The sequence below is a fragment of the Equus asinus genome, chromosome 24, assembly GCF_041296235.1.
Source record: "Equus asinus isolate D_3611 breed Donkey chromosome 24, EquAss-T2T_v2, whole genome shotgun sequence".
Lineage (NCBI taxonomy): Eukaryota > Metazoa > Chordata > Mammalia > Perissodactyla > Equidae > Equus > Equus asinus.
The window spans coordinates 43,702,692-43,719,078 of record NC_091813.1 but is presented as its reverse complement, the minus strand read 5'-3'; the positions used below and the strand labels follow the sequence as shown (position 1 = coordinate 43,719,078).

Below are 16,387 nucleotides of genomic sequence, written 5' to 3'. Positions count from 1 at the left end.
TCTGACTTCTGAAAGTGTATGTGTGTTGTGATTTACAGCAGGGTGATACTAACAAGAACAGGACAAAAGGAGGATGGCAACAGAAGAGTAAAGGACCCAAGAAAACTGCTAAATCAAAAAAAAAGAAACCTTTAAAAAAAAAACCTACACCTGTGCCCTTATCACAATCAAAGCAACAAAAACAAAAGCAAGCAAATGGAGTTGTTGGGAGTGTAAGTTTATTATTGTTATTATCATTATCTTTATTGAGGTAAAACGTACACTAAAATGTTCAAATCCTATTTGTACAGCGCCTGAAGTTTGACCATATATATGTACCTATGATACCAAGATCAAGATATAAAACCTTACTAGCACCCTAGAAAGCTCCTTGTGTCCCTTTTCAGTTAGTCACCCCTCCATCCACCTCCACACGCTCCCCTCCATTCTGACTGGTATTACCATAGATTAGTTTTGCCTATTCTTAAACTTCCTATAAGTGGAATTATTTTTGACTGCTTTCATTCAGCAACATTTCCGTGACGTTCATCTGTATTCATCTTTGAATAGCAGCAGTCCATTCTTTTGTGTGTGTATGTGGTATTCCATTGTATAAATACACCACAGTTTATCTGTCTGTTCTGTGGCTGGTGGAAATTTGGGTTGTTCCTAGTTTTTGCCTATTATGAATAAAGATGCTATGCTTATTCTTGTACTTGTCATTTTGTGGACATTGATTTTTCTTGGGTATGTACTATGTACCTAGCAGTGGAGTTGCTGGGTCATAAAATAGGTGTATGTTTAACTTGCTGAAAGAGCCCAATTTCCAAAGTTGTACCATTTTATGCTCCTATCAGCAAAATATGAGTCCAGTTGTTCCACATCCTTACCAATACCAGTTTTACCAGTCTTTTTTATTTTAGCCTGTGTGGTGGATCTCTGTGTATCTGTATGGATCTAAGTGGTATCTCTGTATGTGGTTTTTATTTGTGTTTACATGATGGCTAATGATACTGAGCACCTTTTCATATGCTTACTGGCCATTTGGATATCCTGTTTTTCTACTGGTGGTTTGTCTTCCTGTGGATTTGTAGGATTCGTTTTATATTCTGGATATGAGTCCTTTTTTATTTTCTTAATGATTGCTTTTGATGGCTCTTAATTTTAATGAAGTCTATTTCATCAGTCTTTTATGATTAGCGCTTTTGTGTCCTGTTTAAGATATGTCTGCCTATCCCAAGGTTACAGGGACATGGAGGTATTTTTTGTTTTCTTTTAGAAGTGTTATTTTACTTCTTATGTTTAGCTTGATGATACATCTTGAATTTTTGTGAATAGTGTGAGATAGAGATTGCAGACCACTTATTCTAGAACTGTTTTTTGAAGAGGTCATCCTTTCCTTTCTGAGTTGCAGTGGTGATTTGTTGTAAAACAAGTGCCTAACTGTGTGTGTGCACATCTGTTTATGGACTCTGTCGTTTGTTCCATTGACTGTCTATCCTTGTGCCAGTACCACACTGTCTTAACTATTGTGGCTTTACATTAAGTCTTGAAATATGGTAGTTTAGGTTCTCAAACTCTTATTTTCCTTCTTCAAAATTGTCTTGACTATTTCCAGCTAAATTTTTAGAGTAAGCTTGACAATTTCCACCAAAAAAAGCTGCCAGCATTTAGATTGGTGCTGCATTGAATCTGTGGTTCAACATGGGGGAAATTCACTTGTTAACAATATTGAATCTTTTTATTCATAGCCATGGTTTATCTTTATTAATTTGGACCTTCCTTAATTTTTCTCAGCAGTGTTTTGTAATTTCCAGTGGCAGAGGTATGACACATCTTTCATTGTATTTAATCCTATGTATTTGATGCTTTCTGGCGCTATTGCAAATAGCATTAAAAAAATCCATTCTTCAGTGTTATTGCTGGTATATAAAAGTATAGTTGCTTTCTAAATATTGACTGCATATCAAGGAGTCTTGATGAATTGACAATAATTCTAACCATTTGTAGATCTTTTGAAAAGATTTTCTACGTACGAGAGCATACCATTTGGGAATAAAGATAGTTTTGTTTTTCTTTTTTTCTTTTTAATATTTAGGCTCTTTCTTCCTTTCTACCTTACTGTGCTGCCTAGAACTTTAAGTATAATTTTGATTAGCAGTAAAGATGATGGTCACCCTTGTCCTCTTGTTGATCTCAGGGAGAAAGCAGACGTTATTTTACTACTTTCTATGATGTTAGCTGTAGGGTTTTTGTAGATATTCCTTATCAGGTGAAGGAAGTGTTTCTTTCTCTTCTCAGTTTGCTGAAAATTTTTATCATGAGCAGGTACTGAATTTTATTAAATGCTTTTTCTGTATCTATTGAGGTGATTGTGTAATTTTTCTCCTTTCTGTTAATGTGGTGAATCGTATTGATATATTTAAAATTTTCAAACTGTCCTGCATTCCTGGAACAAATGTCATTTGGTCATAACATAGGCTCTTTTTTAAATATTTATCTGGATTTAATAATACTTTGTTTAGGATTCCTGCATCTATATTTACAACAAAATAGTGGCTTGTCATTCTCCTTTCTTGTAATGTCAGGTTTTGTATCAGGTTTATGCTGGCCTCAGTAAACAGGTTAGGAAATGCCCTCTTTTTCCTGGAAGAGTTTATGTAAGATTGGATTTGTTTCATTCGTATTGGGAAGAATTATCTAGAGAATCCATCTGGGCTTGGAGTTTTTAAAAAGGGTTTAGTTATGGTGTCCATTTCTTTAACGTATTCTACTTTTTTTCTTATATCTATTTTAGTAAATTGTGTTTTTCAAGAAATTTGTCCATTTCCTCTGAGTTATCAAGTTTATTGACAAAGTTATTTATAATACCCTTTATTTTAGCATCTTTTGGATCTCTAGTTATGTCTCTTTTATTCCTTTTATTGGTAATTTGTATTCTGTCTCTTTTTTTCGTCTGTTAGTCTTGCCTAATGAAATTTATCAGTTTCATTAATCTTTTCAAAGAACCAACTTTTGGTTTTGTTTGGGTTTCCCTTTTGTATAGCTGCTTTCTCTTTAATTAATTTCTGGTCTGTATTATTTACTTCAACTCTCTTTACATTTAATTTGCTGTTCTTTTTCTTGCTTCTTAAAATGGACTAGTAAGTATTTTGTCTGGGATATTGTCTTTCCTTACTGCATTATTACTCTGTCAGTTGTAGAAGGTAATATTAAATTCTCAAAGCAGTACTTTTCTATAAACTCCCCATTTCCCCTCGTCGAAAAAAATATATAGTATAATTGATGTTTTTGAAGACGAGTAGCTTAGCCATTTTGGTACTATACTTGGCAAATAAAAATAAAATATTTTTATTTTACAAACTGTGAAGAGTGAAGCAACTAACAACAGACAGATAAACCAAATGTTAGTCTTCAGTGTGACTCCCACGTATTTATAAATAAGAATGTTTATAATTCTCTAAAATTCTGTATGAATAGTGAAATTGTAATCTTGAGCCACATTAATTATAAAGCAATAAGTTAGCTTCTGGAACTCAGAACGATATATTCACTGAGATGTTCAGAACTTTTGTGGTTGCTTTTTCCTTTTAGGAAGCTGCAGTAAAGGAAGATGAAGAAGAAGTTTCTGACAAAGGCAGTGATTCTGAAGAAGAAGAAACCAACAGAGACTCCCAAAGTGAAAAAGACGATGGTAGTGACAGAGACTCTGATAGAGAGCAAGATGAAAAACAAAACAAAGACGATGAAGCAGTAAGATGTATAGGTTTAAGTAACTGGAATTAACCACTGGTGATAGTTTTGGTTTTTGTTGTTTTTTGTCATTTACTTGCTTGTTTGCTTGTCTTAAACAATACCAGTATATTTTATAATCTTGCATTACTTTGTAAGAGTATTTTTGAGGGGTGGTGGTCAGAATTATAAAGAAAAATTGGTTCCAACAAGGATTGGAAGTCCTTGTTTTCTATAATTGTCACTTCGTAGGTGGAGTAGGACCTGGGTCTGAGGTGAAGTCAGTTTGGTGTCAGGGCAGATGAGTAAGGAAAGTTGGTGGGTCTCCCACAAGTTGCAGGGAATGTTTAGGAGAAAGAAACGTTACTGTGGACTAATGTCGAGAGGTTGTTAAGGGAAAAGCCAACATTTACAGAATGCAACCTTGTTTTAAGAGGTATATAAGTCACTAAGGAAAGGGGGGGTCTCTACGGAATTTCTTAAGATTGTGAGGGGATAGAGAGTAGAGAAGAAATCTCATGACATAGCATTAAATTGCATGTGATTTAAGGGGGAGCTGTAGGAAAGAATGTTTGGGGGACAGATAGTGGTCCTTAGAGGCTCGCTGCACGTGAGCTGTAGACTGTCAGCCGTTTCCTGGATGGCTGTGCTCTTTTTGGCTGGGCCATTGATCTGAAAGTAACTCTTGTGGTTTAGGAGAGAAAAAGAGGTCCCCTGAATAGCCTCTGAGGCAAAGGCAGAGGCCAAAAAGAGGAGAAGGTAAAGGGCATGGGATGAAGGTATGAGGAAGTCGTGGACCTGCCCTTGGGAGTGGTGAGAACAAAATAAGGATGACTGTTTTTAGCAGTTTCTGGCCCTTGACTGTTTTTGTACTTTAGGAATTAAATTGATTGCCAGGAAATTAAAACCTATCAAAGAAATTGTTTCCCTAGCCTTGCTTTGAAAAAGAGTTCGCATACTCCTTTCTGAGTATATTACAGTTAGTAGAGGTGACTCAGGGTTTTGACAGACTAGTTTCTTCAGATAACCAAAAATACGTTCATTCAAGAATACAACAGATAATTATACAAATAACAAATAATTATTATCTGTCACACTGCAAGCAGTGTGTTAGGTAACAAGAATGCAAAACCAAACGTGAAACAGTTTCTGCCCTTGAATGGTAGTAGGTTAGTAGGGAAGGCAGACTTGTAACTAAACATTATAGTACAAGAGAGATTCTGCACCTTTTGCAAAAGATGCAGTGATAGCATGAAGGAGGGAGGGATCAGCTCAGTCCTGAGGTGGAGGGAGTTTGTGGTTCTCAGGAGCACACACTTAGGCTTTAGCTGCTCCTGAAGAAGAATGAGTAGGAGTTTACCAGGTAGAGAAAGGGGAAAAGATTTCCAAACAGGGATTAGGAGGAGTGAAATAGCGTGGTGAATTCAGAGAAGTCTTGATAGTTTGAAATGACTAGAATGAAAAGTGCAAGGAAGAAAGCAGTGACAGGAGACTGGAGAGAGGGGCCCAGGTCAGATCGTGTACAGCTGTGTAACTCATGCTAAAGGACTTAGATTTGATTTATGAAAAGAAGCACTGTATGTTTTGAGCAGGAAAATGATTAGATTTGTGGGACTGAACTCAGTAGTAGTAGTTAGCATTGCTAGAAATAATTACCGGAAGAAGATGGAAACTCCTCAGAACGATCGAAAATATACTTGATTTCAACTGAATATTTAATTTTTACTTTGCTAGGAGTGGCAAGAATTACAGCAAAGTATACAGCGAAAGGAGAGAGCTCTCCTGGAAACCAAATCAAAGATAACACATCCTGTTTATAGTCTTTACTTTCCTGAGGTGAGTTATACACAGCCTAGTGTTTCCTTATTCCATTCACTTTCTCTTCAGATATTGCTCAGTTGCCTTTTATCCTTCTATAGTGTGTACTGGCTCAGATGTGCTAAATGTGGTCTGTTCTTGATGAGCCCACATTTTGAAGGATATATTTCAACATGAATTATGTTTAGTGAATGTGTTGCTTAAAAGGAGGATTGTTAACTTTTTAACTATTTCTGTGGTTTCCTGTGCTTCTGTCTTTTCTGTGCCCAGAGTACTGAGGCTCGTGCTTGGTGATGGTTTCTCGTTAGCAGTTCAGGCAGTCTTAATTCAGACGGAACTTACACAGACTGCCTGTGACTACATGGCAGTTGTGAATCTCTCACTTCTATCAAGTTTTAAATAGGATGAAAAAGTTCTTAAACTTTCCCCATGGATTTTCTCTGGGAGTCCTATATTGGCCGCTTGTAGCCACTAGTCTTGCTCTGGCCGCAGTCATTGCCCAGTCCATGGGAATAAGCAAGCCCCTGGTGATGGGACCAGCTAAGTTCAGTAAGAGCTGAGTGTGGCTGAGCCCCATACTCAGGACAGGTCATTGCAGTGCTGTCTGTTCCCTTGTCCGTCCTTACTTTGTGCTTGTGGCCTGCTCAGCTTTTGATCTTGATCGGCTGTGTTGTTTGTCTTTCACATGAATTTTGGATTTGCTTGACATTTTGCTTTTGTGGATGAATTTGTCTGTGGCTGGAGGTCAAGAACTGGTTGCCTCTTAGTTCAGGGAAGATGTTTCACAGACTGCCTCACAGTTTTGCAGCAGAACCTTCTGCTCACCACTCATGTTTGGCACTTGATTTCGTGTATAAATCTGCTTTATGCTCTAGTGTCAATCCAGAGTTGCTGGGGGCTGCTGAAGGCAAATTCCTAAGTAATTTGGCTTTCCTAATAATAAATGAGTGGTTCTGCACAGGCTGTTGTTTTGACTTGGAAAGAAGTCAGCCTAGGATTCCATCTTAATGTGCACGCGGGTCTTCTGGCATGTCCTGAGCTCTAGCCCATCTGTTAGGGGCATTTTGCCCATTGCAGTGGTGGTCTGCCAATGCCAAGGCTCCTGAAATCAAGCGAATAAATTCCACTCATTGATTGGTTTTAAAAGTGCCATGGGATGCTCTAAGCTGCATAATTTGTGCCCTTGTAGCAGTTTCATTTTAGACCATGCTTAGTTAATAGGGAAGACGTTCATTCACTCCCTCAGAATATTTTAGCAGTGAAAATGCCTTTTTCTGATTTAATCTGCATCTGCATAGTAAACATCTCAAAGTACCACTTATCAGATAAAATTTATTTAGGATTTTCCTAACATCTACCTTTCTACCTTCCCATGTACCTACCTAAGTACCCTAACTACCACACTACCCACTTAAATTGGAGTTTTATGTTAATAATTGACTTACATGTTATTGAAACTCATTTATTATATGTAATATGTTAAGAATGGTTGGGAATCTCAGACAACATGAAAAAATTTTTTTAAGTACTAGTAGCTCATGGTAGAACATCTTTTCCGTTTTCACCATGTGCATCAGAGTCTAGGCACAGGTGTAATGCCATGGATTGATATTAACTAGCTTCTCAATAAATATTCTTGATTTCAGATAGCCTGGGAGAAGGGAGGGAAAGGCATTCTCCAAGTGGAAAAGTAAAGATGGAATGCACTTCCTTGAACATATCCCTGTGCTGCTTAAGTTACACACATGTATATTACATACAGTAAAATGTCAGAACCACTTAAACAGTAGAGGTGTTTACCTCATTTTGTTAATAATCATAACAACCAGTTATTGCACTCTCTGTGCTAGGCATTCTAATGTATGTTTTACTTATATTATCTCATTTTGTCTTTACAACACAGCCTGAGATAGGCACTCATCATTTAACAGAGAAGAAAAGCGAGGTTTAGAGAAGTGAACTAATCCAGGTCTGTGTGGCTTTAAAACAGGCATCAGCAAACTGCAGCCTGCAGACAAGTGTGCCGCCCTGCAAGCTCTTGTGAATGAAGTTCTGTTGGAACACAGCCACGCTCACTCTCTTTGTGCTGCAGGGGCGGAGTTGAGTAGTTGCAGGAGAGGCTCCATGGCCCACAGAGTGCGGGTGTTAATACTCCCCTTTGACTTCATTATGTTCTCACCCACTTTGTGTGTGCAAAACACATGTAGACAAGCATCAGTATACACATGTACCTATTGTGGAGTCCCAACCCTTGGGTTAAGCAGAAGTTGGGTGAATCACATGCTGGGGATTTATTTATTCTGTTTATTAATGTTGGAGTGCATTGTAGTTTAAGGCATTTAAATAAAAGAGCTTTTAATTGAACTTAGTGTAGCATTATTAGAAAGATAATAAACCAAATTTTAATGTCTTATGGCTAAAATAAAATAGAAAGTGCAAGTGATTTTGGCTTAAAAACACGTTTTCCCTACGAAACTGGTTTCAGTAAAAAGTTATTTTCTAATCTTCTTTTTGATAATAAGGATTTTAGAATAGTCTAGTGTTGTTTTGGTTAAGCGAATATTTAGAATATTCTAGAATTTATTTTTAGCCCCAAAACGTTTTTCCTGAAGCCATTTTAGGAAGATATCTTCCCTACCCAGTTCTGAAACAGCGCATCCTAAGCAGATGACTAAACAGTTACAGACATGGCCTGAAATACGTACAGCGATGGCCGCCGAGCACACTGAGGTTGCTGCTTCCAGACTGCTTGGTCTTCTGAATGTTTTTTAAATAGTTTTCTTTCTCCTGTTAGTTCTTCCTGCTGTCATTGTACATTCTGGTGGCAGTTTCTTTACCCAGCTCTTTTTTTTTCTGTTCCTAATCTTTTATGAAGTACAACTAAAAATGCTGAGCTTATTAAAATCATGTGCAGTGAAAGGTATAAACAGGCTCTTAGAATCTGAGATGCTCTCTTATGAGTAATGTGTTTTAATGTATTGATTTCTGATTTGGTTTCCCATGTCCCTTCCACTCCTACTTTTCGGCTTTTGCTTATTACTAGCTAAGATTGCTTAAGATTTGCTAGATGTTATTGTAATAGTTTACGCTGTTTCTTTTTTAGAATATCTTTTGTCATTTAAAGTTAATTAGAGGTTTTTTGAGGGGAGGGAGAAGATTAGCCCTGAGCTAACTGCTGCCAGTCCTCCTCTTTTTGCTGAGGAAAACTGGCCCTGAGCTAACATCTGTGCCCATCTTCCTCTACTTTATATGTGGGATGCCTACTACAGGATGGCGTGCCAAGCGGTGCCATGTCCGCACCTGGGACCTGAACTGGCGAACCCCAGGGCGCCAAAGCAGATTGAGTGCACTTAAGCGCTTCCCCCGCCCCGGGCCGGCCCTGAATCAGAGGTTTTTAATGCAGAGGCCCATCAGTAAGGTTTAAGGGGCCATTTGAAACCCTGAAATTACATACAGAATTCTTTTGGAGAGAAGATCTACAAATGGTTAAGAGTAGTTTATTCATTCACCAAATACTTATTGAACATCTGTTTTGTACCAGGCATTGTGTCTCTGCTGGGGATACAACAATGAAGAAAATAAGGACAGCGCCTCTAAAATGAGACAAGGCAAAACTGTGTATTTCTCTAGTTATTTCTGATTATTTATGCTCTTCCTTTTTTTCTTTGCAGGAAAAACAAGAATGGTGGTGGCTTTATATTGCAGATAGGAAGGAACAGACATTAATATCTATGCCATACCATGTGTGTACACTAAAAGATACGGAAGAGGTAGTTATCCAACAACATTGTTTCAGTTTTTACAAATAGACAGCCTCTTGTCATCATACTGCTTCATAAAATCCTTTTTAGAAATCAGTTTATTGTATTTGGCTTATTGCATTTTATTTGTTACGACACATTTTGTAACTGTTCTCTAATGTCTTTTGGGGGAAGCTCAGAAATTTATAAAGCATTGAATTATTAAAGGTAGGCAGCTTGGTCAGTCTTTTACAGACTTATTCTCAACTTACTTTTGGGAGCCTTCACTGTTAGTGTCTAAGAATATATGCTTCTCCTCTCCAGAATTTAATTATGTTTTATAAAAATTTGTGATTTTTATCCTCATTGGATAGTGCCAAGGTAAATACCTTTTGTCTTAAAAAAATGTTAAGAACTAGCAATTAGATTTCTAGAGTGGAGTTTTTGATTCCATAGCGTTGTTCACTGTTAATGACATCACTCCTGTACATTGTGATGGGCGTGTTTCACCCTTGGGAACTCCTGTTTTCTTCTTAATTCTTTGTTACTTTTCTAGGAAGAAGGTTCTGTCTGCCTGGACTTGGTGGACAAGAGCAAGGCTTCTGAATTTCAAGATAGTTCCATGATGTTGATTTTTTAATCCAAAAAGTTCCTTTTTCCCCCTTTGTAACCAAGTAGTAAATGTATGAAGTAGTTTATTGTTGTCTGTTTCACACTTAGTGCCAACTTAAGCATATTTGTTTGGCAGAGCAATTTTATTTCTATTTTTTAATTAAAATTTTATCTATTTTTGAGTAGATAATACATTCACCTAGTTAATATTTCAGAAGATATGGAGAAGTGCACACATTGAAACATCTCGTGTCTCTTTCAGTCACTCATTCCCCTTCCTTTACCAGCTTTGTGTGTATCCTTCATGCGGTGGTACATGTAAATTCAAGCAAATGCCCATGTGTATTTTCCTCAGTTTTATGCAAAAAGTAGCATACACCATGTTCTGCACCTTAGTTTTTCTCTCTGTGACATAACTTGGAATTTGTTCCATGTTAGTACAGAAAAAGCTTCCTCATTTTTACAGCTGCATGATATTCTTTTGTGTGGATGTTTATTTAGCACTCTGCTATTTAAATGGACTTATAAGTTGTTTCTTGTCTTTTGCTGCAGTGAATAACCTCATATGTCATTTTGCACTTGTGCAAACATCTATAGGATAAATTCATAGAGGTAGAATTAATGAATTAGAGGCCCTGTACATTGGTAATTTTGATAGATACTGCTGGATATTTGTTTCTCCCTAGGGAGAAGGAATGTTTAAGTGTGCCCATTGCCTCTCAGTGTGTCAGACATTTTGAATGTCATTGCTAATCAGAAAGGTGAAAAATGGCATCTCAGTGTTATTTTTTCCCTCTGATCTTTTATTTTAAAAAGTTCCAAACCTATAAAAATGTTGCAGGCACAGTATCATGAGCCCCCCATAGACCCTTCATCTGCACCATATATTAACATTTTGCCGTATGTTTTATATCTTTCTCTGTGTGTGTACACACAAAATACTTACACAAATATGTATATTCCCCCCCATCCACTTGAGGTACTTGTAGACATCATGACATTATATCCCTAAATATTTGAACATGTATCTCCTAAGAACAAAGACCTTCTATATAAGCTCAAAATAATTATTATATTCAGGAAATTTAATATTGATATGGTATAAGATTTCCTGAGTATAATATTCAAATTTCCTCCGGTATTCCACTGATGTCAGTTACAGCCAGAATACAATCAAGGATCGTGTGTTGCATTTTGTTGTCATTCCTCTTTATTCTAGAACACTTCCTTGGCCTTTCTCTTTTTAAATTTTTCATGCCATTGACACTTTTGAAAAGTCCAAGCAAGGTATTTTGTAGAATATCCCTTAATTTGAATTTGTCTCATTGGTTACTCGTGATTATATTCATTTTAAATATTTTTGGCAAAAATACTGCATAGGTGATGTAATCTTCTCGAGTGGGTCACATCAGGGGCACATTATATCAGTTTGCCCCACATTGGTGATTTTATGGTTGATCATTTGGTTAAGGCTTTTCTCATTGTAAAAGGTATTTTTCCCTCTAATCTCTGGGGTGGTAACTTGGGTCCTGTGTGACTATCCTGTTCTCAAAGAACAGGATTCTTTTACCCGCTCATTTTAGCATACATTGATGATTCTTGCCTGAATCAGTTTTTACTATGCTAGTTGTATTCAGTGTATTTTTAATTTTATTTTTCTCTTAAGAGTGAAACGGAACATCTTTCAGTGTGTTTGAATCTTTTCTATTTTTGTGTCTGTTTGTGACCATTGTTCATTTTAGTTGGGTTATTGGTCTTTTAAACTGGTTTTGGCAATTTCTTTTTTTAATATTATGAAATAAGCCCTTTGTGATATTTGTTGCAAATGTTTGTTGCCAAACTGAAATTAATTTAAAAAAAAAGATTCTCCCATGATTTTTCTCTGGTGTTCTTGTTTTAATGACATCTTTTAATATATAATCTTGCTTATAAAATCTGGATTTTGGAGATTGGAAGGCAGAACATCCAAGATACCTTCTTAAAAATTCTTTCTTTGTCCAAATGGAGTTGGAATTTCTAAGAGTGTGTAATTTGTATTTGAAGTTTATGATTTGATAGGAAATAAAATATCTTCTTGACCTTTTAAGGCTTTGGACATTTGTAAAGGAAATACTTCTGTGTTTCTCCTTTGCTCTCATACAACTACCATTCTCACAACACTTCTGGCATGAGAAGTGTGGGGTTTTCCCCACTCGAAGCAATTCTCTGTGACACCAGCTGAGTGTTCTACAGTTTAACTTAATGCTGACACTGTCTACTTGGAGATAGTGTCAGATCCCACAGGTTAAGGGCTCAGTCCCACAAGACTCCCACCCCCCGCTCCTCCCACTTCAGAGGCCAATTGCAAGTCCCAGGTTGTCACCTATACTTCTGACCAACTGGCTATAAATGGGGGGTTTCTTTGACCCGCTCCTTGGGTTTGACAGTTTGCTAGAATGGCTCACAGAACTGAGGGAGACATGTTGACTGGTTTATTGTCAAGAATATGATACAGGGTATAGATGAACTTAGAGATGGAAGAGAGATATAGGGCATGTAGGAGGGGGCATGGAGCTTCCATGCTCTTTCTGAGCATTCCACTCTCGTAGCACCTCCATGTGTTCACTAACTCAAGAAGCTCCCCTAACCCTTACTTTGTGGGTGTTTGTAGCGGCTTTGTCATGTAGACATGATTGATCCTTGACTCAATTTTTAGCTGCTCTCCTGAGAATGAGGGGTAGGGCTGAAAGTACCAAGCTTCTGATCAAGGCTTGGTCTTTCTGGTGAGCAGCCCTCATTTAGGAGCCCACTGAGAGTCTCCTCATTAGAACAAAGCGCATTTCTATCACCCATGAAATTCCAAGGGATTTACAAGCTCGGCATCAGGAACCAGTGGTCAGAGACCAAACATTAGAACCAAAGATGCTCCTCATGCTCTTATCACTTGGGAAATTACAGGAGTTTGAGGAACTGTGTGCCAGGAGCTGGGGGCAGAGACCGATATATATATTTTCTATTATCTCACAGCATTTATCCTAGAAATAAGAAAATTGGCAAGAATTATCTCCTGTCTGGTGAAGTCTATTTTATCAATTCCAGCATTTCATTTATTTTACTTTTATACTCTACTTCATTTCTTCAAGTTGTCAAGGTGGTGGTCAACACAGAACTTGCTTGCTTTGATTATGCTTTCTTGAATTGTGGAGCTACAAATTAATCCCATCAGTTCTGCCTGATTTGGTTTCTTTTTTGTATAGTATATATAATATACGACATACACGTCATATATGTATTTGTTACTATTGGTAGAACTCTTGTAACGTTTGTTAGGACTTCCTGTGTCATCTGAGTAAATTCCTAGCTATTAAATAGTCTGGTCTAGGAATTTGGGGAGTGGGCTTTTGTTTCTTCCACTCCTCAAAATACAGATGTTAAGTGCTGATTTTATCTTCTAGGTAGAACTGAAGTTTCCTGCACCAGGCAAGCCCGGAAATTATCAGTATACAGTGTTTCTGAGATCAGACTCCTATATGGGCTTGGATCAGATTAAACCATTGAAGGTAAGAGTAGTGACTCTTCAGTAAATATAGTTGTCTATTTGAATAAGTGCTTAAATATACCGAGGAAGCATTTCTAGTTTAGAAATGTAGAATAATAGAGGGGAAAAGAGGTCATCTCATACTTTATATATGATACACTTGATGGACTGCTTTTTCAATAATAAACTTAAGTTGTTGAATTAAAGGAGTGTAACAATTTAGAACCTTGACTATAAATTACTTAAGTGATACGTTTTAATGTGCTATAATATACTATAACTCTACGGGGCCTCACAAATGGGTTCTGTTTTCTTTAGAAAAGCACGTATGTTTTCCCATGATTCAAATGAGTGTTTATTAAGTTCTGAAACATTTCTTTTTTTATCATTTTAGAGTGTACATTTTGTATAAGTATCATTTGAAGCACACTCCCATCAGTGTTTACCATTTCACTTGAGGTTTTTATAAAAGGCATTCTATTCTATTAGTGAGATTGTGCTAAAGTATTGTTGCACTGTGTATTGGAGTCCCAAAATAAAGGGAGACAGTAAGGCGCACCTTTTTTCCCACAAGGGTGCCATTATTTTTTTCCCATTGGCTATAGAATTTTACTTTATGAATCTGGAGGCTGCAAAGTACTTCTTTGAAAGTCACACTTTAGTTTTTCAGCTGCAGACTTGTTAAGACATTACTCAGTGTTCTTACTCAACAATCACAATTATTAATCTTACATGCCACAGAATAAATAGTATAACTTACTGTAAAATCAAAATATCAAACTGTATTAGAAATATAACTAAATTTACATGTTAGTAGATTTACCTTTTATTTCTGTTGTGAATGTCAATTCTAAATGAATGTGTTAAATTTAGAGTTACCATTGTAAAATCTGTTTATCAGGTATTTCTTTCGTTGTTCCTCCAAAAATTTCTGATGTCTACATTTAATTCTTCTTTATAGTTGGAGGTTCATGAGGCCAAGCCTGTGCCCGAAAATCACCCGCAGTGGGATACAGCAGTCGAGGGGGATGAGGACCAGGAGGACAGCGAGGGCTTTGAGGACAGCTTTGAGGAAGAGGAAGAAGAGGAGGAAGATGATGACTAAGCAGTACTATGAATGGACCACAGTATTTGCACATATTTGCAAATTTTTGCTGTTTAGGAAGTGTATAATAAACCAGAAACAGTGCAGAACCGATGTTGACGGGAGGTGTTAGTTCCTTACTAGAAATGGGTGCATTAATGTAACTAGGCAGTGGTGGTGCCTTGGTACAGTCCGGAAGATGCTTAAGGCTTGTTAAAGCCTTTCAAGAATGGGATGGTGCATTTATTTCATCTGCAAATGATAATAAACCCTTTGTTACAACTGTCCAGAAGTGTGGGCTATGTATTATCTGATCAGTTTATGGTCCCAGTAAAAGTAAAGGTACATGAAAAGCAACCTTAAATGAGCAAGTTTTCTTTGTTTAGCTTTAGTTTTAGTAAACATTAAAGTATGATAAACACCACAAATATGTTTTAAGTAACATCTGCTCAAGTGTTTCTCTCTGGATAAGATCTGTCATTCATTCATTGACATTTTGCAGTGACACAAGACTATTTATAACAGCTCCATTCATAGCTTTAAACAAACCTTTTATTTTTACCTATCTTGGTCATAAGTTGGCGTTCTTTCACATTCCACATAATATAGAGGGCTACATTTTGGGATTTTCCTTTTCTTAATTACCCAGAATTATCACACAGATTATAAAAATGGCTTTTAATGGCTTAAAACATTTTTAAGCCTCTATTTTAGCAGATCAATGCAGGATCTAATTCTTTTTATAAGCTGTAGGTCTAAAAATGATTGTGGGACCATATGTTCTCTAATGTTGGTGACTTATGTTATTAAACCTTTTTTAAAAGGTTCACTATAAAAGCTGAAATACGTTCTTAGCTTTTAATCTACCTGACTCTATCAGAAGCCTTTTAAGGAAAAAAATATATAACATGCAAAGGAGGCATTTTTTTGTATTCATTTTGGACTCCTGTCAATAAAATAGAAGTTTGACTCATTTTACATTTGTGATGGTGTCTCTCTTTTTACTCCCAGAGAAAGGATATAATAGGATAATTTCATTCTTTTACTTTTCAACTAAAAATTTAATACTATTATATACATTATTGCTGAAGTGACTGCCATTTCTGTATACTATCAAAAAACCCATGAATGGGAGGAACTTCCCCCTCACACAGTGCAACCCGGAAGGATAGTGCTTATAAAGAAGAGAAATGTATCCATGATGAATCACAGAGGTAAGATGAGTATTTTTATTACTAGATATGGGGGAAGCATAAGTCTGTAATATAGGACTGATTGTAATAATCCTCTCCTACCAAAATCTTCATAGGCCAAAGTACTGTTGGAATACTAACCTGTGACCTTGTTTACTTAAAAGGTTGCCACTTTCCATGCAGAATCACAACTAGTATTTTATTCCTGCAGTAGTTGGAAATAAAATTTGAAAATTACCAAAAACATGAATTTTTTTGGTTCTAAATTTAGGATGTAATATTTTCCATAATATGGTCAAAAGCAGCTTTTTCATTGGAACCTTGGTCACCTGTTTTTCTTTTTAAAGGTGTTAGTGAGACCCTTCCTTGGCAAGCAGGAGTGCCAGTGATGTGTTTTGTTTTACAAATAGAGGATGGGTCTCAAGCCAGGTTTTGGTGGGAAGCTCCAGTGTCAGGTGAGGCAGCTGCTGTCACCTGTGTGTGGTGGAAGGGAGGGAGCCAGCCTCCGGCATCCAGTGAAAGCAGAGGTCAGAGAAAACCCCATGTGACATGAAGGCAAGGAAAGTGAGCAAACGAAACAATGTGTAGGATGTACATGTCCCGGTTTTCTTGAAGGATACTTTTTAAGAAAAATATTTCTATCCTAGTGGCTATTTTGTCTTAGAGAGGCTTTATAAGTTCATTGAAACAACTGGCTTCTTTCTGCTTTTAA

At 36.9% G+C, this 16,387-nt stretch overlaps 1 protein-coding gene across 1 annotated transcript in view; it reads left to right on the top strand.

Annotated features, from left to right (window-relative positions):
- Nucleotides 1-15,460, top strand: part of SEC63 (SEC63 homolog, protein translocation regulator) — a 68,734-nt gene extending 53,274 nt beyond the window's left edge. Inside the window, exons 16-21 of the mRNA XM_014868356.3 lie at nt 39-212; nt 3,574-3,732; nt 5,446-5,547; nt 9,201-9,299; nt 13,316-13,420; nt 14,360-15,460. Of these exons, the coding sequence (XP_014723842.1) occupies nt 39-212; nt 3,574-3,732; nt 5,446-5,547; nt 9,201-9,299; nt 13,316-13,420; nt 14,360-14,503 (783 nt within the window). The 3' untranslated portion in view covers nt 14,504-15,460. The remainder of the gene's footprint in view (nt 1-38; nt 213-3,573; nt 3,733-5,445; nt 5,548-9,200; nt 9,300-13,315; nt 13,421-14,359) is intronic.
- The last annotated feature ends 927 nt before the right edge of the window (nt 15,461-16,387 follow it).